The sequence below is a fragment of the Ailuropoda melanoleuca genome, chromosome 4, assembly GCF_002007445.2.
Source record: "Ailuropoda melanoleuca isolate Jingjing chromosome 4, ASM200744v2, whole genome shotgun sequence".
Lineage (NCBI taxonomy): Eukaryota > Metazoa > Chordata > Mammalia > Carnivora > Ursidae > Ailuropoda > Ailuropoda melanoleuca.
Window position 1 is genome coordinate 6,127,654 of NC_048221.1, and position 27,794 is coordinate 6,155,447.

The 27,794-nt window shown below is 47.0% G+C and overlaps 1 protein-coding gene across 4 annotated transcripts in view; it reads left to right on the forward strand.

The window, feature by feature from the left end:
• The window catches only part of INSR (insulin receptor), a 125,643-nt gene that overhangs the window by 13,812 nt on the left and 84,037 nt on the right, over positions 1–27,794 (forward strand). For all 4 annotated transcript variants that reach the window (XR_004624591.1, XM_034657716.1, XM_034657715.1 and 1 more), the window contains exon 2: positions 3,577–4,128. Coding sequence is in view for 3 of the 4 variants with exons in the window: in XM_034657716.1 (XP_034513607.1) it covers positions 3,577–4,128 (552 nt within the window). In the remaining variant the exon portion in view is untranslated. The remainder of the gene's footprint in view (positions 1–3,576; positions 4,129–27,794) is intronic.

The following is a 27,794-nucleotide window of genomic DNA, read 5'->3' on the forward strand; positions in this document are numbered from 1 at the left end:
TACTGCGTTCCATTTGGTCGTGCTTTGCGGATACTGTGCTTTCTACAAGTTGAAGGTTTGTGGCCAGCCTGCGTCGAGCAAGTCTGTCTGTGCCATTTCCCCAAAGCCTTTGCTCACTTCATGTCTCTGTGTCACGTTTGGCAATTCTCACGCTATTTCAGACTTTTTCATTAAATTTGTTTGGTGATCGGTGCTCAGTGATTATGACTCACCAAAAGCTCAGATGATTATTAGCATTTTTTAGCAATAAATTATTTTTTAATTAAGGGGTGTACAGTTTTTTTTTCATGCTATTGCACACTTTGTAGGCTATACGATACTGTGAATATGACTTTTTTTTTTAGAGAGAGGGGAAGGGAGGGGCAGAGAGATAGAGGGAGAGAATCTTTTTTTTTGTGACGTTTCAAAATCAGATGAGTTTATTTTATTTTTCATTTTTAGTTTTTAAAGATTTTATTTATTTATTTGAGAGAGAAAGCGAGACCATGAGCCGGGGGGAGGGGCAGAGGAAGAGGGAGAAGCAAACTCTCTGCTGAGCAGGGAGCCCGATGTAGGACTCAGTCCCAGCACCCTGGGATCATGACCTGAGCCCAAGGCAGACGCTCAACCGACTGAGCCACCCAGGTGCCCCCAGGAGAGAGAGAATCCCAAGAAGGTGCCACACCCAGCATGAGCCTGACACGGCTCTATCTTAGGACCCTGAGATCATGACCTGAGCCGAAATCGAGTCGGATGCTTAACCGACTGAGTCATCCAGGTGCCCCAAATGTAACTTTTATATGCACTGGGGAAACCAAGAAATTCATTTGATGCGTTTTATCGAGATATTTGCTTTATTGCAGTGTTCTGAAACCGAACCCACGGTATCTCCAGGGTATGCCTGTACAAGTTACTCTGTGGTGTGTTTTCATTTCTCTTGGGTATCTAGCTAGGAGCGGAATTGCTGGGTCACGTGGTAACTCTTTGCTTAATGAAGAATCGCCAGACTGTGTTCCATGGCTGCTGCGTCATTTTACGTTCTACCGGCAAAGTGTGAGGGTTGCAGTTGCTGTACACCCTTGTCAACACTTGTTACTGTCCATCTCTGATTTTAGCCATCCTCGTGGGAGTGACGTGGTGTCTCATTGTGGCTTGGATTTGCATTTCCCTGGTGTTCAACAGTGGAATGAACGTTCATCTCTGGTTTTGGTCCTGCCACAGCCTGGGGAGAATGGTGGGCAGGTGTTTTCTTGCTCCAGCACCATAAAATTTTAGTGTGTGCGTGTGAAACACAGGATGAGGTTCAGGCCCCAGAACGGAGGCCAAACTTAAGCCATATGTTGCCAGGTAAAAGACAGGGCACCCTGTTAAACTTGAATTTCCTATAAACAACAATTTCTAAGGATAGGTATGCTCCAGACATTGCATGGGATATGGTTATCCTAAAGAAATACTTGTTGCTTATCTGAAATTTAAATTTAGCTGGGCATCCTGCATTTTTATTCGTCAGATCTAACCCTGCCTGCCGCTGGTCAGGTGGGGACAGGGCTCGTGGGAGGCGTCAGTGGCGCCGTACCTGGGGTGACCTCTGCGTGTGGATGTTTGGATGTGACTGCAGCTGGGAGCCGTAGGTGGGGCCTGGGTGGTGTGAGTGTGTAGGGCTCGAACCTGTGTCCTTGTCCCAACTTCCTAGCGAGGAGATGAGTGTGTGCATGTATTTTGCCTTGATTTAGCCTAATCTGCAAAGAACGTGACTAAGGAACATCGCAGCTTTATTCCCCCAATTGCTTGCTTTGCAGTTTTTTTTTTTCCCCTTTCTTCCTAATTTGTGCTTCTCTTGCAAGTTGTTCTCAGGGTAGATTTTTAAGAGAATTTTCTGCTATTCTTTAGGATAATCTGTTTGCCTCAAAGGTACTGGGGGTTGGTTTAGTATCTTAGAATGTAATAAGTAGAGTTGTGCACTGAGCCTTATATTCCAGGTGCTGAGGGATGTGGGGCGTGTGTGTGTGTGTGTGTGTGTGTGTGTGTGTGTTGGCAAGGAGAAGCTGTCTCAAGAGTTTGATTCCAGTGAATGTTAATTCGAGTTTAAGGGGCACAAGGAGAAGGAAAAGCTTCCAATAGGTATATGGGGGAAGGGAAATCAGAGAAGGCTGCCTGGAGGAGGTGGCATTTGAGCTGGATCTTGAAGGATGATGGGCTGGATTTAGAAACAGGGAGCTAATGTATAAAGGGCTCTGCGAGCCAATAGAGCTAGGGCTCCCCTGTCCAGTAAGTAGCCACTAGCTACATGTGTCTATTTCCACCCAAATTAATGGAAGTAAAATTAAATATTCAGTTCCTCCGTCTTATTAGCCCCATTTGAACTGCTCGAGAGCCACAAATGACTGGTGGCCTCCATGGTGGATGCCACAGATAGAGAACATTGGTATCAGTGCTGAAAGTTCTGTTGGACAGCACTGGACGAGGGCCAGGGTTACCAAACTCCCGCCCTAGGAACAAAACTCCAGGCCACCACCTGTTTTTGTAAATAAAGTTTTATTGGAACACAGTCACGTCCACTTGTTCACACACTGTCTCTGTCTGCTTTTGAGCGACAGTGGCAGAGTGGAGTACTTTCTACCCAGACCGTCTGACCGTGAAGCTGAACATATTTACTGTCTGAGCTGGGGAAGTGAAGGCACAGAGCCCCAAGATGATTGTGATATGTTTGGGAGACATAAACAACAGCGAGAGAGCTGGCGTTCCGTGAGCACCTACTGTGTGCTGGGCGCCTTGCATGCCTGTGTTACTGCACTCAGTGCGTCTCACAGGTTATGTTGTAAGGAGAGGACACGGAGCCTTGGAGGTGTGTGAGTTGTGGGCAGCCTCTGCAGCAGGGCACGGGGGAGTGAGTGAGCGGGGAGCCCTGAGGGCTGGGAGGGAGAAGTGCGGGGGTCATGAGGAGCCAGGGAGGGTGCTGGAGCCGGGGAAGGACCACCTTCAGGAGATGGGCAAGCAGGGTGTCTGTGCAGGGGAGATCAGGTAACAGGCAACAAGGACGGCAGGTTGGGAAGGGGAGTCCTCGAGGTAGGAGAATTGACAAAACTGAGGCAGCTCTCCTTGCCCCATTTTGACGCAGGCACCTTTATTCTGCTCAAACCGTCTCCTGAAGATCTCCAGGGTTGACTCACTGGGGACGGCTCCCCTTTCCCTTCTGCACCTGCCGCCTTCTCAATCCCGTGTAGTCCCAGTGTCTCCAGTGCATCGTATTTGATGCCGTGGTTCTCGGGCTGCTCGCAGGCACTGCCAGAGGAGCTGTGTTCTTCGCCTTCCGAAAGCGATGACTTGGGCACAGACGCTGCAGAGAAAACCACTCATCGTCAGGGCTCACTCATCTGCAGGGACCCAGTGCAGAGTGAAAACGTGGGGCCCCTTGCTCAAAAATGATGAAGGATTTCAAGATGGATGGGAGAGCATTGAGCCAAGGGTAGGGCCCTCCTGAGTGAGTCCTACGACTCAGGTTACACACTTGTGAAGCTGGCCCTGCCACTCACTCTTATAACCCATCCATGGCATGTTTGCTCACCTGTCTTGCTTTCTGCTTGTTTTCACCTCTAGTGTGCCCTGGCATGGATATCCGGAACAACCTCACGAGGTTGCATGAGCTGGCCAACTGCTCAGTCATCGAAGGACATTTGCAGATACTGTTGATGTTCAAAACGAGGCCCGAGGATTTCCGAGACCTCAGTTTCCCCAAACTCATCATGATCACTGATTACTTGCTGCTCTTCCGGGTCTATGGGCTGGAGAGCCTGAAGGACCTGTTCCCCAACCTCACGGTCATCCGGGGCTCGCGTCTCTTCTTCAACTACGCGCTGGTCGTCTTCGAGATGGTTCACCTGAAGGAGCTTGGCCTTTATAGCTTGATGAACATTACCAGGGGCTCCGTCCGCATTGAGAAGAATAATGAGCTCTGCTACCTGGCCACCATCGACTGGTCGCGCATCCTGGATTCCGTGGAGGATAATTACATTGTGCTGAACAAAGACGACAATGAGGAGTGTGGGGACATCTGTCCAGGCACTGCAAAGGGCAAGACCAACTGCCCCGCCACTGTCATCAATGGGCAGTTTGTCGAGAGGTGTTGGACACACAGCCACTGCCAGAAAGGTATGCTGGGGTATGCAGGGCTCCCAGCCACCTCTTGCGCCTCGTTCGTTAGCAAGAAGCTGGAGGCCTTCCTCAGATGGGGGCGGGGGGGGCGCACTTTTTCTGCAGAGGCTCTGACAGTACATACTTTGGACTTTGCATGGTATGTGGTCTCCCATTACAATCCCTCAGCGTGGCCATTATAGCAGGAAAGCAGCCACAGGCAACACGTAAACAGTGGGCATGGCTATGTTTCAATAAAACTTTATTGACAAGCCAAGTTGTGGGCCAAGTTTTGCCAACTCCTGTGCTAGGCAGTCAAATGTTCCTCTTGCTTGAGAGGGGTAGAGGTGGACGAGTGCGGACTTTGTTTTGGGGAAAAAAAAAGGTTTATCTCTTTTCTGATTATAGAAGTAAGATTGCTTGGGTAGACATTTGGGAAAAGAAATGGGTAAAGGAAGGAAGCAAGTGGGGTACTTCCTTCTTGTGGTTCTGTCGTGTCTTTGTTTATTTACCTTTCCCTGTGTTTGGGCATTTAGACGATTTCCAGTTATTCTAGAGAGAAGGATGAACATTTTGGGGTCAGAGCTTTATCGAGGATTTGTTTCTTTGGGCCTTGCTTTTCCAGAAGTGATATTTCTGGGCCAAAGGCTCTTGATACCGATTGCCAAATGACTTTCGGGAAATGTTGTACCAGTGCGCGCTCCTCCTCACATTGGCTGAGAGGGAACACCTTGGCCAGCTTCAGTGTTGTTTGAAACGTCTTTCATAATTTACTGCAGGGAGGAGCCGAGGTGTTGTCACTGTTTGTATTTGCGTTTCTTTGATCGCTATCGGGGTTGAGCCTTTTAAAACATGTTTATTTATCATTGGGGTTTTCTCTTCCTGTTCATATCTTTTGTGCATTTATCTTTAGTACTTCAGTGGTTTTCGAAATACTAGTCTGTGTGCGGTTTTCATAGATGAAGGCTATTGACCCTTTTGCCAAATGCATTTTCAGACATTTTTGTTCAGTGGTGCAAATACTCTGGCTGGCTGTTGCCAGAGAAGCTTCACATGTTTATGGAGTCCAGAACGGGGAGCTTTGCGTGCCTCTCTTGTTACTTTATGTTTAGAAAGTCCTTTTCCATCCATAAGATGAATGTTTTTTTCCCCCCCCAAATTCCCTATCTTTTTTTAAAGATTATTTATTTATTTATTTATTTATTTATTTATTTATTTGACAGAGAGAGACAGCCAGCGAGAGAGGGAACACAAGCAAGGGGAGTGGGAGAGGAAGAAGCAGGCTCCTAGCACAGGAGCCTGATGTGGGTCGATCCCATAACGCCGGGATCACGCCCTGAGCCGAAGGCAGACGCTTAATGACTGCGCCACCCAGGCGCCCCCCCAAATTCTCTATTTTAATTTTAATTATTAAAAAGATCCATCCAGGGGGCGCCTGGGTGGCACAGCGGTTAAGCGTCTGCCTTCGGCTCAGGGCGTGATCCCGGCGTTATGGGATCGAGCCCCACATCAGGCTCCTCTGCTATGAGCCTGCTTCTTCCTCTCCCACTCCCCTGCTTGTGTTCCCTCTCTCGCTGGTTGTCTCTATCTCTGTCGAATAAATAAAAAATAAAATCTTTAAAAAAAAAAAAAAAGATCCATCCGGGACATTTGGGATCTATCTGTGTGCGTGATTCGAAAGGACATTGCTTTCCCCCCGCCCCCATAACTTGTTGGGGTCTCACTGCCATTTATTGCAGAAATTTACTCCTTTGTCATTGGTCTGGGGTCTGTTTTTGGATATCCATCAATATGTTCCTGTACCAGGCCTGCTGCTGTTCTAATCACTGTAGTTTTATAGTGTTTTCATAACCAGGAAGGCATGTTCCAAACACACGGCCGTTACTTTTTTATTGTTTCGGCTCTTTCATATATTGTGACATTCCCTGGGAAGAATTAGTGGAGCTTGAGATCAAGGTCAGAGAAAGTGAGGGGGGGTGCTTAATAGTCGTATCACAAAAGATACACGGGAAAGGAGAAAGGAGGGTGTTCTTACCTGAGCCCAAAGCTATCGTGAAGCCACACAAGGTGAGTCCTGAGTAGAATCCACGGAATTGTCAGTGAGGAGCCCTCGGAGCCCTGGGGAGGAGCCATTCCGAGGCACAGGTGTTGCGTGATAGGATAACAGAAAGTGAGAGTGGAGGCCACACCTCTTCTGAGAGGTTGGGCCGTGAAGGAAAGGAGAGCCTCATCGTTTGAGGATGGGGAGGGTACGATGATTATTATATCCCGGAGCAGTGTTGGGGCCGTCGGTAGGTCAGGGATAGACAGAACCTAAATCACAAAGTTGGGGCAAAGTCTCAGCAGAGGTAGAACGACTATTTGTGAATTAGGAATTTTGTAGAACAGGGAGGTTTCTGAGGTGGGGGGTCAGCAGCAGGTAAGGGTGAATAAGCTGGGAGCAGTGGATTTGGGGGGATGGCATTCACGAGGGTGAGGGGAGAAGAAGATGTCTAGGATCTATGTTACGAGGGCACACGGCTGCAAGGGGAGCCCAGTTCTTTCATGTTGGAGACCAGAGAGGTTACTTACCTTACCTAAGGCCACACAGCTAATAAAGACAGTTGAGGTTTGTGCTGAGTCTGAGACACAAAAAAGGCATATGGTTTTCTTTTTTTGGGGGGGTGGTTGTCCCCTCTGTTTAGAAACAGTTGAGCCACTTGTAGTTGGGGCACCAGGGAAACAGGGAACACACTTTTATTATTCCTGTGCTGAGGTCTCCAAATTTAGGTGCTTGTTTGAAATGCTCCGGGCTCTTGTGTCTTGAGATATAATTTAAGACATTCCTCTGTGGATTTATTTCTGTACACATTTTAGTCAAAATATCCAGAACAGTATTATCTGCAGCAGTGTCCTTGGTGTGAGCAGTTTTTTGTGTGTTTTTTTGTGGTGTGTGTGTGTGTGTGTGTGTGTTTCCCCCAATCTTTTGCCTTTGAGAACAGACTTGTGTTTTCAGCACTGGGGGGTTTGTCACGGGGGAAGCTACGGTTCTGTGCGTACTGCTGTGACCCACACCTGCTGAGGCACCTGGTTCCTCGGATGTCACCTGCTCCTGGTGTGTGATCAGTGCTAAGGTCCCCTGGCAAAGCACTGTCCCGTCCTAGTAACAGCCGTTGAAATGATTGCTCTTGGAACCAGCGCCCCTGTCTGCTGAGTGCAATTCCACTTGGGCCTCTTCTTTTCCCCTCAATTTCTTTGATTGTGGGAAAATACACACAATACGCAACTTACCGTCTTAAGCTTTTTTTTTTTTTCCTTAAAGATTTGCTCTTTTTATTTATTATTATTTTTTGAAGTAAGCTCGATGCCCAGTGCGGGGCTGTAGCTCACGACTCCGAGCTCAGGAGTCACACTCATGCTCTGCGGTCTCAGCCAGCCAGGTGCCCTGCCATCTTAAATACTTTTGAGTGCGTAGTTTAGTGGCATTAAACACGCTTGCACTGTTGTGCAACCATCCCCACCCTCCGCCTCCAGAACTTTCTCATCTCCCCACACGGAGACGCTGGCCCCGTGACGCACGGACACCTCGCCCCCTGCCCGGCCCTGGCTGCCACCGTCTCCTCTCTGTGTGGACGGGACCCTTCTCGGACCTCACAGAAGTAGAATCCTGCGGTGTTTGGACTGCTGTCATTGGCTTATTTCGCCGAGTGCGATGTCTTCACGGTTCATCCATGTCGTGTGTGTGTCCGAGCTCCCTTTTTCAGGCTGACTGGTATTTCATGGTGTGGACGGACCACATTTATTTATCATCGTCCGTGGATGGGCACGTGGGCTCCTTCCCCATTTTAGCTTCTGTGCATAAGGCTGCCGTGGGTGTGGGTGTGTTTATCTCTGGCTCTTTAATACTCAGGTTACCTTGATGTCCTGGTTTTGAAGGCTTATTTAATGTCCTGTGAGACTCGAACACAGAAACAGAGCAAAGTGAACCTTCCTAGGGCACGCCCCCCCCCCGTCTTAGGTGACAAGCACCGGCCTATGAAAAGCTATCCATCAACTTGCTAAGTTGTCTAGAATCCTCCCCAAAACTTCCCGAACCATCCAGAGCCATTGTGCTTTTCTTGCGTGATCGTCAGGCTCTGGAAGCTTTTGGGGTCTGGCCAGCGTTTGGGATGAAAGTGTTGGATTGTTGTCTGGACCCGGTTTGTGCATTCTCCACAGCGTGGCCTCCTGTACCTGTTCTCAAAACAATGATGCTTTAAGCAGAGAAAGCAAAGGAAGGTTAAAGGAGGGTCAAAGTAATTAAAAGGAAAAAAAAATCACTGTGGTGTGTGGCTGGAGGTGCTTCCTCTCTGTCACCCTGCCCACGGATTTGGGGTGCAGGAGAGGCCACATGCGAGGGGCCTTGGCTGGGCAGAGTGGAGACGGAGTCTATGCGAGCTGGGTCACGAATCGCCTTTATTGAGAGCCTACTATGTGCCGGGCGTTGGGGTCCTTGGGGCCGCAGGGTGGGGACCAGCCCCCACCTCCTTGGAGAGGACCTTCTGGGGGCAAATACTGACCGTGAATATGTGGCGACGCAGTCCCGCCAGGAGCGTACAGGGGAGGGCTTTCTGCGATTGGGAGCACGGCTCGAAGCCCAAGACTTGCCTTTGGGGTCTGAGAATAGCTCCTCTCCCCCAGATCGGTGTGTCATGAAGACGCCGAAGGTTGGCCTCACTGGCCCTTTCCCAGGTGGTTATAAGGGCTGTGTGGAGTCCTGTTCTGCTGTTCCCTGGTCACGAGCCAGATCAAGCCTCTGTCTCGTAATCGAAAAGATGGGGACAATGCTGGGACCTGCTTATCAGAGGTGTGGGTTGGGAGGAGGTGCGGTGGAAGAGGGGTGCATTTAGCCCTGCACCTGGCACTCCATGAGTGTTCTGGAAGCTTCCTGGGAGCATCACGGCTCCACTACCCTTCTGAGCAGACCCGCCTGCCAGGGTTTGGCTCCGGTTCTGATTTTGGGTTTGGGACAGGCAGAGGAGAGCCCACCGCCCGACCCGCTGATGGAGGGGTGGGTGTTGGACCCACAGCACCAGAGGGGCGCCTTCAGATGCTCCAGAGACCCCCAGCTCTGGGCTTTTGGGGGCAGCAGAAGCCACAGAACTTGCTTGACCAGCTGCTCTAGCCAAACCCACTGGCATTTTTTTTTTTCTGGGAGGCCACCCCAGCTGCTCGCTGCCAGTCAGAGGGGTGGGCGAGGCCGGGGCATGCAGGGTGCCAGGACACTGGCCGCGACGCCGCGTGGGCCATCGGACGAGAGAGGAGGAGCGGGAGGGGGAAGGAGGCAGGTCTCTCCTCCCCGGGTTTGGACTTCCTTCCATCTTCGTTTCAGGTTCTCTGAATGTTGGGGTACTCTCTTTATATTAAATAGTAACTATCATAATTCCGCCTTTGACATTTTCATGATCAGAATCTTCTTGGTAGCCAGTGCTTATTTTGTGCCAGGCACTGTTCTAAGCGCTTGGCCGATGACGCTGCGTTGAATGTCCCCACAGTTCCTTCTCACAGATGAGGCCACGGCCCCCCCCCCCGCCCCAGCGGATAAGCCACTTGCCCCGGATCACGCGGCTAGTGGACAGTAGAGGTGGGATTCCAGCTGGGAATCCAGGTGTTCGAGCTCGGAAGGTGAGCTATTCAGCATTGTGCTTTCCTGCACTCAAGGTGCAGAGCTGGGGAAGTACAGAAGACAAAGAAATGGAGGGGAGGGGGAAATCCCCTGGAATTTTCGCCTGCCAGCATTCTGGCTGCCTCTGCTTGTGGCTCTTTTCATCCGCCTTGTAGGAGCTGCCTCCTGCATCAGGCTAAGATTTCTTGAAGACGGGGACTGGCATTTATTGCTGTGTCCCCTGCACCCATCATGTAAATAAGCAGTGGCATCTTTGACCCCTCAGTCCTAGCCAGTGTTTATTGAGCACCTACTAAGTGCTAAGTGACAAGCACTGCCTCACCCAATCCTCACCACAGCCAGCCTAGGAGAGGCTGTGATTCCCATTTTACAGAAGGGCACGCTGAGGCTAGAGGAGTAACTAAGGAACTTACTCTTGGAGACCTTGCTGGGAAATGGCTTGACCTCAGGCTCATCTGGTGCCCTTGATCAGAGGCAGCAAACTGACTCATGGGCCAAATCCAACCCATCAGTGATTTTTGTGTGGCCCGTGAGCTAAGAATGCTTTTTATATTTTAGAAAGTTGCGTGGGTGTGTGTGTATGTGTAAATCTGAAGGATAGTATTTTATGAGAGGTGAAAATGCTATGAAATGAACATTTCGGTGTCCCAAAATAAAGTTTCACTGGGATGTGGCCCAGGGCGCTCATATGTTCATTTCCATAATGCCTGAGGCTGCAGTGAATGGCCTGAGTAGTTGCCACAGAGACTGTAGAGCTCTTTACAGAAAAAATTGTGCCGACCTTTGTTCTTGGCTATGCACCTTATAAAGATGAGGGGGTGCATTGGGGTAGAGGCTGTTTTCACTGGAAATTGGGAGCGTGCTAGCATCTGGCCAACGCGGTCCCCCTGCCCCTTGCTGGCACCGAGGGGAGGGGACTGCGAGGTATGGCAGGCCATCTTAGCTTACCTTACTTACATCAGGAGCTCTTGCTTGGTTGGGGTGTCAAAGGGCAGGAGCAAATTAACCACTCAAGGAGCCCAGCCGGCAGGAGATGTCACAAGGCAGGTAGGTGCCTCCCCTCCCCTCCCCCGTTTCCCTCCAAGTGAGTCATCAGATTGGTGGTTCTAGACATGTCTGGAGCCAGAGCACCTGGAAATCACGATGTTCTCTAGATAATATCGCTGCAGAATATTGATAAATTAAATTCCTTTGTGGCTGTGTCACTGTGGTCCCTGCAGAAAGCAGGGAAGTCTAACACGTGCACACGGCTATTGAATAATAATAATAAAAGATGGTGGACTGTGTAGCATGATGGACCATTTGAATTTGTCATCCGTATTCCTTTTTGTTTTTGTCAATAATCTTTTAAAACAATCTAGGGGAGGACTAAAAGCACCAGACTGGAAAAAAAAAAAAATCCAGGGTCGTGGTAATTTCCTTATCATGGAGATGATTGGAATTTTTAAGATGAATTTCTGGTTTTGGAGATGGCTGGGGTTTGTGTAGCAGGAAAGACCAAGTGCTCCCTGTCCTTCCCAGGGTTGATGACAAGTTGCCGTTGGCATTTGTGGAAGGAGAGTGGTTGTTCCAGATTGGAGTGGTTTGGTTCAGCTGGTAAATGACGCTTAGAAAGAGGGGGAGAAGGAAGGGTATTCCAGATGGCTGGAATGGCAATGACAAAGAACATTGATGCCTTTTGTGGGCAAGAGTAAGGAGGCTACCTCATGACGTGCAGAGCCTCAGGCCATCACGTGCTTTGGCTGCCAGGTGTTTTCCTGTGGCACGTCATAAAGGTTACCTTGGGGCTGTATTCCGGATGGCCTGTCTCACTGATAGTGAGTGAACGTGTTGCTGGGACCCCATGTTGCTGAGTTGGGGAAAAAGTCAAAGACGTCACTATAAGGTTATAAACTAAGTAGGCAGAAAGTGTTGCGGTAGCTCCAGGATGCTGAAGGAAGAAGGTAGACCAGTTGACTGTGTGGTTCCCTGGCATCTTGGGGACAGTACTGTCCAACTCTTTAGTAGTGAAGATTCAGACTTAAGTGTGGACGGGTGCCCGGCTTCCTGGAGAGGGCTTAAGGGATTCCAATTAACTGCTTTTTCGCCTAGAGAAGTAAATTGGCCCAGTCCTTCGGAAGAAGGTGGTATAGAGTTAAATACATAATTATGGAAAGGTGGCTGTCTGGTAACTTGCTAACTGGTCTGACAAGTTTGTCTTTTATTCCCTCCTCCTTGACGAAATTCATTGACTAGTTGTTTCCCACCGTGTCACCAGACCCTTTGTCAGAATTGAAATCTGTTCTTTGTGACTGAACACCTGAAATGCCACCGGAGGTCCTGGGGACCTCAGGTCCTGTTGGGCTTGGAATACAGAACCATGTGCCCGTCTTTCTCCACACACCTGTCCCCGATAGAACTTTCCCTTTCCCAGCGAAGAGTTTCAAAATTGTATCCCCTCTCCCGTTCTTCTTCGCTCTTCTCTGTCTCTCTCAGGCTTGGAGGGTGTCTGTGCCAGCTCAGGCTTAGAGAGAAATAATGTTAAATAGGATACAAAAAAACCCCCATTGCTTTCCTCTGGGGCCCCATTGTCTGTCATGGGTGGGGCCACATGGGTAGCAGCAATTGGGCTAATTTCCTCCAGTTCTAGGTTTGGGAAGTGACCCAAGGTCTCCCAACCCAGCCTCAAGCCACGGGACACAGAGGGATGGGATGGAGCTGGGGGTCATCTGGTAGATAAAATCCCACAATCGTCAACTGCCTGGAGGGTTTTGGGTAGAGGGTCCTTTGACCTTTTTATTATAGAAGTTTCTTTGCTGTTTTTTTTGTCTCATCAGGGAGGGTCTTGGGTCTTTTATGATCCCAGGCTTGCTGGCTGCTGTCTAGAGAGGGACATTCCTTGATGGGCTTTTTCTAGAGTGTTTCCAAGTGCTTGCCTATGAGAAACTCTTCTCTTAAGAAGATCTGATAAGGACAGGGTTTCAAGTGCCGACAGCTAGTCACACGTACGAGTGTGCACAGGGCCGGTGTTTGCTGATCGAACACATGCAACCCTTGTCCACGGACAAGTGGGATTCCTGCCACAGGCTATCTTGTTAGTGGTGTGGAGGCTAAAGGTTTTTCACCTTTGCAAAGAAACTGCCGTCTATCACAGCAGGAGATAAGCATGCAAAAGCAAGACGGGCTTGATCCGAAGTGTTTGAGATTTCTCTTCTTTAAAAAACAATGTTTTTAATTGTGGTAAAATACACATAAGATTTACTATTAGTGACATTTGGTACATTCACAGTGCTGTGCGACCATCACCACTATATACTTTTCATCATTGCACAAAGGAGCTGTACCCGTTAGCAGTGACTTCCCGTTCCCCTCCCCCTCCTCCCTGCAACCCCTCCCCCGCATCCCCCAGGCCCCACTGGTCTGCTTTCTATCTCTGTGGGTTTACCTATTCTGGACGTTTCAGTATAAATGGAGTCATGTGATACGTGGCTTTTTGGGTTTCATGATTCATCCATCACATAGTAGCATAGATCAGGACCCCGTTCCTCTTTCTTGCTGAATAATATTCCCTTGTATGGATATGCCAGTCTTGTGTATCCATTTACCAACAGATGAATATTTGAGTTGTTTCCACCTGTTGGCTGTTGTGAGTGGTGCTGCTATAAACATTGCCGTATAAGCTTTTTGTTTGAACACTTTTTTTCAGTTCTCTTGGGGGACACATCTAGGAGTGGGATTGCTGGGTCATTTAGTAATTCTGTTTAACGGATTGAGTCGAGATTTCTTCCTTTCTTTCTCTTCCTTCCTTNCTTTGGTCTTTTTTTTTTTTTTTTTTTAAGATTTTATTTATTTGACAGAGCGAGAGCACAAGCAGGGGGAGCAGAGGGAGAGGGAGAAGCAGGCTTCCTACTGAGCAGGGAGCCTGATCTGGGGCTCGATCCCAGGACCCTGGGATCATGACCTGAGCTGAAGGCAGATGCTTAACTGACTGAGCCACCCAGGCGCCCCGCCTTTGGTCTTTTTTTTTTTTAATTATTGTATTATCAAAGAAGACACAGATTTAGAAAATCACACAAAATGAATGGATAGCCTGATGGCTGCTCCTTCCCTTTGGGCAAGGCTGTGGCTCTTTGATTATTTTTTCTTTTTTAAAATCTGAAAATTCTGTCATGTAGTAAAATGGTACTCATTGGTCTCCCTGTTTTTAGTGTATAATAAATAAGGCACAGACTGAACTTCGTAATGAAACTTTGTGTTCTTTATGAAGGCAACTTTTGCTAAGAAAATTATTTTTATAAGTGAGTGAGGTATGAGGGTTATTTGCAAAGGACTTTTACAGGGCAAGAAAAAAAAAAAAACAACCCAAGAAGTTGATCTTAGGGCTCGTGGTTCTGCAGAAGACAGAGTGGACAAGACCTTGAGACACATTCCAGAGGGAAAACAACAGATGAATCCGAGAAAGGAGAGATGTTCCAAATAGGGATGAATTTGATGAAGAAAAAAAGTTGGAGAATTGTCTTAAAGATGCCCACGTCGGGGCACCTGGGTGGCTCAGTCAGTTAAGCGTCTGACTCTTGATTTTGGCTCAGGTCATGATCTCAGGGTCATGGGATCAAGGCTGCTTAAGATTCTCCCCCTTCCTGGATGCCTGGGTGGCTCAGTCGGTTAAGTGTCTGCCTTCGGCTCAGGTCATGATCCCAGGGTCCTGGTATCGAGTTCCACATCAGGCTCCTTGCTCCGTGGGAAGCCTGCTTCTCCCTCTGTCCCCCCCCCCCTACTTGTGTGCATTTTCTCTCTCTCATGTAGATAAATAAATCTTTAAAAAAGTTCTCGGGGTACTTGAGTGGCCCAGTTGGTTAAGTGTCTACCTTCAGCTTAGTCATGATCCCGGGGTCCTGGGATTGAGCCCTGCGTGGGGCTCCCTGCTCAGTGAGGAGTCTGCTTCTCCATCTCCCTCTGCCTGACTCTCACCCTGCTTGTGCTCTCTTCTCTCTTTCTCTCTCAAATAAATAAATAAAATCTTAAAAAAAATTCTTTCTTCCTCCCCCTCCGCACACTCCTGCACTCACTCTCTCTCGGAAAAAAAAAAGATGCCCCATGTGGTTCAGAAGAGGGCATAATTCTTCACAGACGTTCTTCACAGTTTTGAAAGGATGCCTTTGAAACACAGCCACAAATCTGGTTCACTGCTTGACTTGATTTTGGGGCTTCTGGCTATTGGGAGTTTATAAGTGTCTTATGTTGGGGATGGCAGATAACAACATTGGGCATCTGTAGGATGAAAAACAGGAGTTGGGGATGCGATAGAGTGAAGGGCACAGTGGCACATTGACCTTGAGGTCTTGGGACGCGGGATGAAGGAAGCTAAGGTGGACCCAGGTCATAAAAGTTACAAATCCTGAATCAAAGAAGTCAGAAAATGACCTTGATTCCCCCTTGACCCACAGTGCGAATATTGCCTACACAGAGGCAAACAGATTTGTTTTTCCCCAACTTGGTGAAGGAAATCTTGAAAAGCTTCTAGCCAGCTGGGAATGGTCGATGGGAATCTGTTCTTAGGGGTCTGTTCTTGCTGAGGTGGCACAGACTGTCTGTTCTATTCTAGAGGACATTAGAGTATTTCTAGAAGGCTTTCCTAGGTTTAGTGGTAAGCCCATTTTGGTCACGCTGTTCTCCCCTGAATGTCTTACATCTTTCAATTGCTGTTCCTTCTGGGTGGGTGGGTGGGCTTCAGCAAGGGTAACGATATTGAGGGTCCCACCTCTGGTGGCAGTGGAGAACCAACATGGTGAACTCCAGAGCTGGGCTCTCCCTAAGGTAACCCTACTGGTCACATGTGGCAAAGTTTAAATGAATTAAAAGTAAACAGAATGAAACATTTCTTCCTTGGTTACACTCACCACTGTTCAGACAATGCAGATGGAGAGCATTTCCATCATTCCAGAAAGTTCTATTGGGCAGTGTCGCTCTAGGGCATCTTCATCATTCTAGAGCATTTCATTCCATGGTTAAAGACAGCTCTAGGGTCCGACAGACCTGGATTTGAGTCCTGTATCTGTCGCGTGACCTTGGACAAGTTGTCTGGCTCTTCTGAGCCCTTGTTTCCTCACCTGAAATGAGAAAATGGTAAAGGACCCCATCTGTCATCATTTTTTCTCAACTTTGACCTGATATCCCCTCTTCTGATAAAAATAAAAATCTCATTCCTCTGCTTTTTTTTTATCTTGATTTTTTTTCCCTCTCTTAACTCTGAAATAAAACATTGAATTGTTGTTCAACCTGTGTACCTCCTTGAGAGTCCGTGGAATAGAGGAAGGAGAGACGTGGGAAAGTTGCACACACACAACAAAGAGGCTATTCTAGGTACGTGTGAACGAGAAGAGGAACAAGGAAGGGGTAGGTGTGTTGAGTGGGGCACGAGAGTGTCATCAAGAACGAGGAATATGTCAGCTCCTTCCTGGCTTCTCTTCTCTCTTGGGGGAACAGGGAACAGAGTGCTTTTCAGTGTAAGCAGAGTAGAATGGGCGTAGCAGAGAGGAAGTAGCCTCCAGATGGGGAAGGGACTGAGGGAGGGAACCTCAGTCTGATTTTGTCTTTCTGGCTCAGCATTGAGCGTCTTGGTCAACTCCTGATTGCTGGTGACGGGAATCGACTCAGACCAACCTAAACTGTGGGGGTGGGGGGTGTGTGGTTTATTGGGAGGACGTAGAGCCTTCTTTTGGAACTTGTATCAGCTAGCGTTTGCTGTGTAACAGACCTCCCTGAAACATAATGGCTTTCCACAGCTGTCATTTACTTTCCTCACGTTCTGTGGGTTAGTGGGGCGGGTTTGCTGGGCTGGACCCATCAGCTGACCACAGACACAGGCTCGGCTCTCTCCCGAGTCTGGGATCAGCTGGTGGGATGGCTGGTGGCTGGGTGATCTGGCATGGCCTCAGTCACGTGCCTGGCAATTGCTACTGGGCTGTCAACTGGGATGCTTTGGTTTTCCTCCCTGGGGCCGCTTGTCCCGCAGTAGGCTAGCTTATACTTGGATCACCTGATGGCCTGGAAGTTCCAAAAGCAGCAAGAGATTAATCCCTAGAGCACAAGTGTTTTCCAAGTCTCCGTTTGCTTCATGTGTGCTGAGTTCCCATTGGTCAAAGCAAGTCACATGGCTAAGGCAAGTCGGAAGCTGGAGGGAGGGCAGACTCCGCGTCTTGATCAGAGGGGAGGAATTTGTGGTGGTTTTTGCCATCTACCACAGAACCCCAGGGCGGGAAGTGCCGTGGCACTCTTGAGACATTTTAGCCAGGACTTAGAGCTTGGTTAAACACCCAAGACTGTGTGTGGTGTAACTGAGAGCCTGAAATGATTTTCCTGAGCAGTTATTTAATTTCCTGAATTCCAATGATTGAATAATTGGTTCCTTTCCCAAAATGACTCTTGATGTTTTCTTTATCATTTATTAAATTCAACCAAACACCATGGCCTGGTTCTGGGACGCCAGGTCTGTCTCATTCGTCTGTTTCTATTCTTACACCAATACCATACTGATTTAATTACCATAGATTTCAAACATGTTTTATTAATGCTACATCTAGCTTTTCCTATTGCAGTTTTTCAAAGTGTTCGTTTTTTCCGGTTGAACCTGAGATTCTCCAAGTCTAGCCCCTTCAGCACACGTAAAGCCCACTGAAATTTTGATGAAAAAAATTGTATTAAATCTGTAAATTAATTTGAGAGATACACTGTGATATTTTAGTATTTTTCCTTTCCATGCAGGTACGTAATCAATTTCTCCATTTGTTCAAATCTTTTTATGTTGTTCTCTTAAAAATATCTATTCTGTATTATTTCTTGCTATGATGATTCCTGTATCATAGAGGTTTTTTTTTTTTTTTTTAAGATTTATTTCTTTATTTGAGAGAGAGAGAGTGCGAGCGCATAAACCGGGGGGAGGGGCAGGGGGAGAAGGAGATAATGTCCGCAGACTCCTTCCTGGGCAGGGAGTGCATGGGGGGCTTGATCTCATGACCTGCGCCGAAATCAAGAGTCTGATGCTTACCTGAGTGCGCCCCCCAGGCACCCTTGTGTGTAGAGTTTTTGTTGTTCATTGTTGCTACTGCAAATGGGCATGTTTATCCTGAATCCAGTTCCTTTCGTGGCATTGATGGGTCAGTTTTAAATTTTTTTGTTCATCGTGTGCCATTTTATCCTCTACAAATTTTGGTTATTTTTTTTTTAAATATCTTATCTTAAATGTGGTACCTCTCCAGTTTTAAATCTTCTGTTGACTTGGGCTTCATGGCTAATATTAAATATTTAATGGTGGTGTTACCCGACATCCATGGTTAACAGATATCCTCAGATAAAATCATCTTTGCTTTCCTGCAGTAAACCCTACTTGGTTGTGATGAATTATTCTCTTAGCATAATGTTGCATTTGATTTCCTAGGTTTGCTTTGTTCTGGTTAGTCTTTATTATTTTGGGGGGATTTTTGCCGTCTGTGTTCATGAGTGAAATTGTGCTGTGTTTTTGGTCTTTTTGATCCAGCAATCTCTTCATTAGGTTTTATTGTCTGATATTCTAGCCACATAAAATGAACTAGGCAGTTTTCCATTTTAAATATTTTGGAATTATGGCATCAGGACTAACACTTGAAGAACCAATTATTTGTTGGAAAAATCATATGGTGCTATGTAACCTTCTGGGGAAGTAATTCTTTGATAACCTTTGAAAAATTTCCTACTAGGTTGTTAGAGAATTCAGCTTAAATTTTTTTTTTAACCTCTGGTAAGAGCTTTTTGAGTCAGCTTTTGTGATCTGTATTTTCTTAGTAGATCATTTCATTGAGATTTTCGGATTTAATAGCATGCTATTATGCTTGCTGTAATCTTGTTTGTATATTCTCCTTACATCTGTTTAGAGTTGCCAGTTTTGTTTTGTTTTTTTTTTTCCAGGAAAGCAGATACTGGATTTACTTATCAGTTCTTTCCCCACAATTTATTAGTTACTTAAAGGAATCTTAATCATTTTTAGATTATTCTAAGCCATGCTTTTGCCTTTTTTCCCCCCCTGGTGTTAAATGTTTAGATGACTCACCAGATACTGAGATCCTTTTTGGGATAAACTGGGGAATGAATGAATGAATGAATTTGATAATGTTCTTTGAATACAATTAAAGCTTTTAAGACTATGAATTCAACCCCTGAACGTAGCTTTGGCTGCCCCTCAAGGTTTTGGCTATCTGACATTCTTGTTTTCAAAAGAGTTTGTGAATATAATTTTGATTTGTTATTTTTGATAATCACTGTCGGGAAAGCTGCTCTTGAGGGCTGACTCGCTTTCAGTCACTTTATATGAATGCTTTGACTTAATCTGCATAGGCACCCTAGGAATTTTCCTTGCTTTACAGCCAAGTTTAACAGCCAATGAAACTGAGCGCCACAGGAGGGAAAGTGACTTGCCCAAGGTCCCACAGGTAAGGGGGTGGGGCCGGGGCCGGGACTGGCATCTAGCCCAAGGTCTGTTTTGATTCTAAACCGCATGCCTTTGTGACTCTGCTGCTCGGCCTCTCCAGTTGAGTGAGTTTTAATCACTAGTCGTTTGGGTTTAAAAAAAAAAGTTAACTGTTTATTTTAATGGATTCTCAATCTCCAGTAAACGGGATTAAAAATTTAACTTGTTGTGACCTGTCGAGTTTCTGCATTTTATCACTGCGTGAGGCCTTTTGGTAGCTGAGTGACCGTTCGATGGGCTTCTATGAAAGTTGCTTGGAAGCTGCCAGTGTTGGCAAATTTAGTCAGAGCTCACAATCTACTGTTTCCACCAGAAAGGAAGCCCCCCCCCCCCCCCCCCCCCCCGGATGGACATGCACATGGGGCGTGGAAATAAAGGCTTTACTTCGCTGGCAAAATGTCTCTGCCCTGCCAGAGCTGGGAAGCCTCCTTCCTCGCTCGCTCTGTTAGCCCAGCTACACTGCCTCCTGAGACAGCTGGAACTAGTTTTTGCAAAGGCACTTTCTCCTTCCCTCATCATGTGCTTATGGTTTTGTGATGCTGGCTTGGAGGAGTGTGGGCTGGGCCAGTGCTGAACTTGACCTGTGGGCTGCCCCGCTGTTTGGCCCTCGTTGCTATTTCTGGGTCTTGCTCTCAGCATGAGGATGCTGCAAGTCAGTGTGACTTGTTGTGACGTCACGTGGCCAAACCTTTCCTTTAAAATGGTCTGTGATTCATCTTTATTTTTACAGGGCTGTATCATGTTAGAAGTATTACAGTAGGAGTTTTCGTTTGAAATCTAATAAAGGTTTTAATCTGCCGTCTGGAGTCTGTGTTCCTTACACTTTTTTGTTCATGACTCAGGGTGGTGTTGGGGGTGGTGGGGGGGCTGGTGGTGGTTGCTCACATCCGCCCGGAGGATCGGGTCCATCATCCAAAACCTCATTTTCTCTGTCTTGGCTGCAGGCAGAGGCTGAGAGCCAAGTGCTGACCCTGAAGAGTCCTGCTTTAGAGGAGTTCTTTTCTTTTTTTTTTGACCAAAACCTTTTATTTTTAATAACTTGTTAGATATGCAACATGCAAATATTTTTAGTGTCACAATTTTACGTCCTCTATTTTGTTTAACATAGCATCCTAGACAGGTGTAGAAAATTTTTAAATTAATGATTGAGCACAATGGATAAGGGCTATTTGTTTTCTAAAGCAATTAACAATGAAAACATTAAAAGAAAGTTTGTGTGTGTGTGTGTGTGTGTGTGTGTGTGTGTTTTAAGTAGGCTCTACGCCCAGCATGGAGCCCAACCTCAGGTTTGAGCTCACAACCCTGAGATTGAGACCTGAGCTGAGATCAAGAGTCAGACACTTGGGGCTCCTGGGGGGCTCGGTCCCTTAAGCGTTGGACCCTTGGTTTCGGCTCAGGTCATGATCTCCGGGTCCTGAGATCGAGTCCTGCGTCTGGCTCGCAGCTGGGCAGGGAGTCTGTTTGAAATTCTCTCTCTACCTCTGCCCCTCCCCCGAATAAATAAATAAATCTTAAAAAAAAAAAAAAGTCTGGTGTTTAACCAACTGAGCCACCCAAGCATCCCAAAAACATTTTAACTTTTTACTCACATCGGTCGAGAATAAAAGTCACCGTTTTTTCCCCCACATCTTTCCCCCAAACTATGGGGGGAATGTCAGAGTTTTTCGTTTGCGGTCAGGTGGAGGGCATGGGAGGGTATATCACTGGGGTTTTAACATGCATTTTCTGGATCACTTTATAAAGCTGGTCCTCTCAGTATGTTTCTTGATCATGAACACTTGTCTTTTCTATTTTTTCTCTTTTTATTTTATTTTATTTTTAAAGATTTTATTTATTTATTTGACAGAGATAGAGACAGCCAGCGAGAGAGGGAACACAAGCAGGGGGAGTGGGAGAGGAAGAAGCAGGCTCATAGCAGAGGAGCCTGATGTGGGGCTCGATCCTATGACGCCGGGATCACGCCCTGAGCCGAAGACAGACGCTCACCCGCTGTGCCACCCAGGCGCCCCTATTTTTTTCTCTTTTTAACATGAGGAGTTTAGGTGGGGGTTTCTCAGTCTGAACACTGCTGACATTTCGCGCTGAGTAAATTTGCGTTTTGGGGCCGTCCTGTGCACGGCGGGGTGGTAAGCGGCATCCTCGGCCTCCACCCACTAGACGCTAGCAGCATCGTCCCAAGTAGCAACGACCAGAGCCGTCTCCAGGCATCGCTGTCCCGTGCTCCCCGGCCGAGAGCCAGCGCTCTAGTGTGAATACCCTCGTTGCCTTCGTTCAGTTCAAGAAACAGCGCCTTGTGGATTCCCACTTAAGCCCCTGGATGGGCCGAGGTTCCCAGTCTCTTTCATACCTGCCCCCCCAGCCTCCTGCCCAGTTACCACTGGTCTGAGTGTGAATAATCACTCCCTTGTGTTTCTGTATGCAGTAGTCCCCTCTTATCTACGGTTTCGCTTCCTGTGGTTTTAGTTACCTGCGGTCAGCTGTTGGCGCAAGCTCACGATCCTCTTGATGAATGTCAGGGTCACGAGTCGCCTGCGTCCTATCACGTAGGCATTTTATCATCTCGTCCCATCACAGGAGCGAGAGGCAGGAGTACGGCACAGTAAGATCTTTTAAAAGAGAGCGAGCAAGCACATTCATGTGACTTTTATTACGGTCTATTGTTACAATGTTCTACTTAGTTATTGGCTATTATTCATCTCTTGCTGTGCCTGATTTATCTGTACTTACAGGAGAAACATAAAATACAGAGGGTTCGGTACAATCTGCACTTTCAGGCTTCCTGCAGGGATCTCGGCATGTGTCCCCCATGGGTAAGAGGGGGGGCTGCTGTTAATTGCATTGCTGATCCCTAGATTCTTGCCCATGTAAAAAGAAAACATTTATTAGGTCTTTTTTAAAAAGTACTCTTTTTATTTCTTAAGTTATCCATGCTTATTTTTGAGAAATATCAGTAAAAGGAAGAGTATCAGGTCACCTTGAAATCTACCTCTGCCCCCAAGCATGGCTTCTTAATTTTGTTGAGAAATCTTTCATAATTGTCTCTGCAAACATGTGTCTGTCAATTGGAATGCTATTGATGTGTTCAAGAAAATGAGGTTATATGATGCCGTCTGATGCCTGTGTTGCAGTCTGTTTTTTTCCCCTCTTGGATCTATTAATATTCTTCCAGTGTAAATATGAATTTATATCAGACTTTTAATTCCTGTATTGGTGGACGTTGTAAGGTTGTTTCCGGTTTATCATTGGCGTGAGAGAATGCTGCAACAAAGATTCTGATGTTTATGTTTGTTTACTTCTCTGATTGTTTTCAACTTTTATTTTTTCACAGTTTTATTGAGCGATAATTTACAAATAATAAAAGACACACATTTGAAGCGAGTGGTGCAAAGAGTTTTGGCAAAAGTATACCCCTGGTGCTCACTCTGTGTTGGATGCTGTTCTTAGAGCTTTGTAGGTCTTGATACCTTTCATCTTCTTGACAACCCAAAGAAGTAGGTGCTGCTGTTATTCCCATTCTCTAGATGGAGAAACTGAGCGCAGAGAGACTAAGTAGTCTACCCAGGATCACATGGCCAGCACCTTCCTTCTTATTCCTATGCTTTCCTAGTCCTAACAGTTCTAAGGTCTTGGGTGGGTAAGTAGTCGAATATCTGCAAACCTCAGTTTCCCTGTCTGTAAAATGGGATAGCGGTACCTCCATGAACGTGTTGTTGAGGTCAGTTGGTAATGTGGGTGGTGCCCAGCAGTTAATTTCTCACCCGTTGGTTCCCAACCAGAAGCATCTTTCAGCAGTGAAATCTCTGCTCCACACTACCCCCCACTTGGTTCCAACCCAGATACCGCCATCAGACTGACCCTGAGCCGTTCTTTTAGCATCAGTTTCCCACTAGATGTTTTCTTCAGGGGCAGATCCCGATGTCACCCTATTTAGCCCAGTTGAGCTGGGGACTGGCTTGATTCTCCTCTGCAGCCCCTCCTCCAGCCCCATTTGGGGCTGAGCATTCCACGGGCACCCCATGAATGTTGGAATGAACTGGCAACTGGGCCTTTTCTCAGTCAGGGCACCGATCCAGGTAGGTCAGAGCTCGGTTCTGTGTGTCGGTATCTGGGAAGGTAGCTTAGCAGATAAACTTCGTTTCCTCCTGTTTTGTAAGACTGTTCTCTTGTGATTATCGAGGCTTTGGGGATTCGAAGGCCATGTCTAAGATTTGAAGTCAGAAGGAAAAACAGCACAGCCAGGGGATTCAAAGCTCTGACATTTGTTTGATCCTTACTGTGTGCTGGTGAGCACACGAATCCTCCCGGCAACCCTCTGAAAGACAAGATTTCAGCCTCCCCATTTTATAGAAGGGGAAACTGAGGCACCAGGGGGTGGCCTGACCAACGTGACAGCTTCTGGACCCACTCTGTGCAATGTGGTGTGGAGCGATCCTGAGCCATGCCTTGGCCCACCTTGAGTTCCATGAGTCCCTCCCCTGGGGTCCCCATGTGGACAGCCCCTGCTGCTGGCCGAGTCCCTGCCCGACTGACAGCACTCTCACTGGAATCAGCTGGGATGTGGAGCACGGAGCTGTTTTGTCAGCTCAGTGAAATCCTGTACAAAAGCAAGCTGAAACCCAGCAGGGCTCTTGTCCTCTCACTTTATATTGTTTTTCTTTTGAACAGAACAAAGTACGGTTTGCGTAACTCCTCTCTGAGACGGAGGTGATAGGATCTGAGAGTGGGTATCAAGGCCTCTGGATCTCTGCGGGAGACCAAGTGTGCCCTGTGGCGTGTTAGATGTGTGTGCTGCGAAGGGGAGGACCGGGCAGGTCTCTGATCTGCAGGTGCCTTCGTCACTCTGGTTTGGGATGTCGCACGGAGGCGTGGACCTCTTACTCTAGTTACTGACTCCTGGGGCTCTCCCAGATGAGTCCTCAGCTGGGCACAGTTAGCCAGCACATGCCTGCCTGCTCTCCCCATGCCCTGGGGTGCTTGTTGAGAAAATTCAAAGCGAACAGAGCCAGGAGGGTGGCAGCAGCCCTGTCCTTGCGTGGGCGGCTGGGATTTTTGGCATCCCCTGGCCTTTGACCCTGGCGTTTTGGGGAAAGCAGGTCAGATTGTCCATGTGGACAGAGCAAATGTCTGCCGGCCTTGGGCAGGGTCTCCATCAGCTCAGGCTGCTATAACAAAATACCATCGGTTGCACAGCTTGGACAGTAGACATTTATTCCTTCCTGTGCTGGAGGCTGGTAAGTCCAAGATCAAGGCATTGCCGGATTCTGTTTGTGGCAAGAGCCTGCTTCGTGGCTTGTACACGGGCTGCCTTTGCGCTGTGCCGTGCCTGGCCTTTCCTTGGGCTGTGCTCCTGGAGAGAGAGCCCGTGTTTTGGCATTCACGCATGTTACTGCAATTATCAACAGCTTATCCCTTTTTAAGATCATGCAGGGGTATTCCATTGTGTGGGCATACAGTATTTCATATTTACCTGTTAAAGAACTTTTGGGTTGTTTTCCATTTTTGGCTATTACGCATAAAGCCTGCTGTGAACATTTGTGCGTGAGCCTTTGTGGGAATATACGCTTTCATTTCTCCTGGATACGTACCTGGGAGTGGCATGCACGCACTGACACAGGTTTAACTTTGAGAAACTACTAGACTGTTTCCCTAAGTGTCTGTACCACATTATGATTCCACCAGAGATGTAAGAGAGAGTTCCAGTGGCCCCATGTCCTCACCGGCACTTGGTATTGTCAGTCTCTTTAATATGAGCCCTTCTAGTGGGCGTGAACGGACATCTCATTGTGGCTTGAATTTGGGTTTGTCTGCTGACTGATGGTGTTGCCCATCTTTTCACAGATGTATTGGGCATCTGTATATGCTTTGTGGAAGGATTGTTAAAATCCTTTGCCCTTTTTTTCCCCCCTTGGGGGGGTGGTTTGTTTCATTATTTATACATTTTGCAATCAAGAATGATGTCAGAGAGAGGTGTTGTGAATATTTTCTCCCGTTTACTGGCTTAACCCTTTCACTGTTTTTTTTTAATAGTGTCTTTTAAAGAACAGTTTTTAACAAGGTGATGTTATTAATTTAATTAGATCCAAGTTGTGGCTTTGAGAATCTACCTGAAGCCCTAGCCCCAGATATAGGACATTTGCCAAATTTTATTATTTTTGTTTGTTTGTTTATGAATAGCATTTATTTTTAAGGTCGTTTTGAGGTTTATAGAAAAATCGAGCAGAAAGTAAAAAAAAAAAAATTTCTCATAGAGTCCCTCACCCTTCCCAACACAGCTTCCCCTATTATTCACATCTTGCATTAAGGTGGTCTGGCCATACCCCCTCTTTATCCATGGGGGATTTGTCCCAAGACCCCAGTGGATGCCTGAAACCACGGATGGTACTGAACCCTGTCTATACTATGCCTTTTCCCGTACACACATACCTATAGGAAAGTGTAATTTATAAATTATGCACAGTAAGAGATTAACAACAAAATAGAACAGTTATAACAATATAAGGTAATAAAAGTTATGTGAATGTCATCTCTCCCTCAAAACTCTCGGCTGTGCTGTACTCACCCTTCTTGTGATGATGTGAGATGATAAAATGACTCTGTGACAAAGTGCCTATGCGGGGAGTGACATGGGCATTGTGACGTCACGTCAGGCTGCGGCAGACGCTCTGGTGCAGCAGCACCTTGGACTGTGTGGCTGACTGCGTGGTTACCGTGGGTAACTGAACCCGTGGTTGGCTGGGGTGGGGGGAACTACTGTGCATTTGTTGTAATTGATGAGCCAATATCGATACAGGATTATTAAACCGAAGTCCCTGGTTTACGTTCGCGTTCACATGCTGTGTGGACATCCTCTGGGTAGCGGCATGACGTATAATGACAAATATCCGCCATTATGATGTCAGACACAGTGGTTTCGCTGCCTGGACATTCCCTGTGCTCCACGTGTCCATCCCTCCCTCCTTCCCGGAACTTCATTCCGTAGCGTACTAGAACTCCTCCTTCATGTGAGTTTGGAGTAAAGATGTTAGGGTGGTTTTCCATCGGTAAGTATAGGAGTCAGAGTTTAAGAAGTTAAAGACTGTCCATGGAGAGGGAGAAGCATCATAGTGGTCTCATGACCGTCTCAGGATCTCTCAAGGGGGGAAGCTGGAGGTTGAACCTTGCCTTGTTTTTAGACTGTGGACCAGGTTTAAAGTTCGGCAAGGGAGGGCTGCAGCCGAAGTTAGGGCTGACTGGTCAGGAGGGATGATCCGATTCTAGCATGTGGTCTCAGGAGCATTTGTGAAAAATCTATTTCCAGAAATATTTTTAAGAAGGGAGGAGAAGGCCCCCCCCATAAGCCCGCGTTTCCATGATTTGAACATATGAAAACAAATTTTGAAATCTTATCCTTAGGTCCTGATACTTTCAGTTGTCAGTTTGCTCAGTTTCTTTTCCACCTGACTGTACTGTACCACGGAACCTGCCCACGGGAAAGTGCATAGAATCTGCAGAATTTAGCAAGTCATCATAAGGGGAGTTGGACTCAGGGCAAGTAGCGGGACCGCGCGGGCTCCCTGCGTGTTCCCCCATATGTCCTTTTCCAATCGTAACTGCCGTCCTCTCCCCAGAGATAACTTTTTTTTTTAAATGACTGCCAAGACCATATTTTTTTATAATATTTTTTTATTATGTTATGTTAATCACCATACAGTATATCCTTAGTTTTTGATGCAATGTTCCATGATTCATTATTTGCATATAACACCCAGTGCACCATGCAATATGTGCCCTCCTTAATACCCATCACCGGCCTATCCCAGTCCTCCACTCCCTTCCCTCTGAAGCCCTCAGTTTGTTTCCCAGAGTCCACATTCTCTCATGGTTTATTCCCCCTTCTGTTTACCCTCCCCTTCATTCTTCCCTTCCTTCTCCTATCTTCCTGCTATTTCTTATGTTCCATAAATGAGTGAAACCATATGATAATTGTCTTTCTCTGCTTGACTTATTTCACTTAGCATTATCTCCTCCAGTCCCGTCCATGTTGCTGCAAATGTTGGGTAATCGTTCTTTCTGATGGCTGAGTAATATTCCATTGTATATATGGACCACATCTTCTTAATCCAGTCATCTGTTGAGGGGCATCTCGGCTCCTTCCACGATTTAGCTATTGTGGACAATGCTGCTATGAACATTGGGGTGCATATGTCCTTCTCTTCACTATGCCGAGACCATATTTTTCAGTAAATGTTAAGCCAACACAGTGCTACATACCTTCAAATGGAGTAACAGCATTTTACTCCCTGTGCAAAAGTCTGCAGGTGGATTTTACTGTGTTTGTTCTTTTTGTACATGAGGTCCTGGATCTCTCCGAGGATCCCACGTTAACCGTGACTTCAATCACATTTCAAACACACAACGTGTAGTGTTAAAAGGGTACAGTGTTCTGGGGCCCAGGGATATCCTGAGCAAAGGTATAAAGTCCTATAAAGGTATAAAGTCGTAAGCCCTGATAGGAGCTGGTGAGAATACGGAGCTCTGTTTTGTAGAGGTTGTCCAGGAGTTCCCATCGACAGGGTTGTG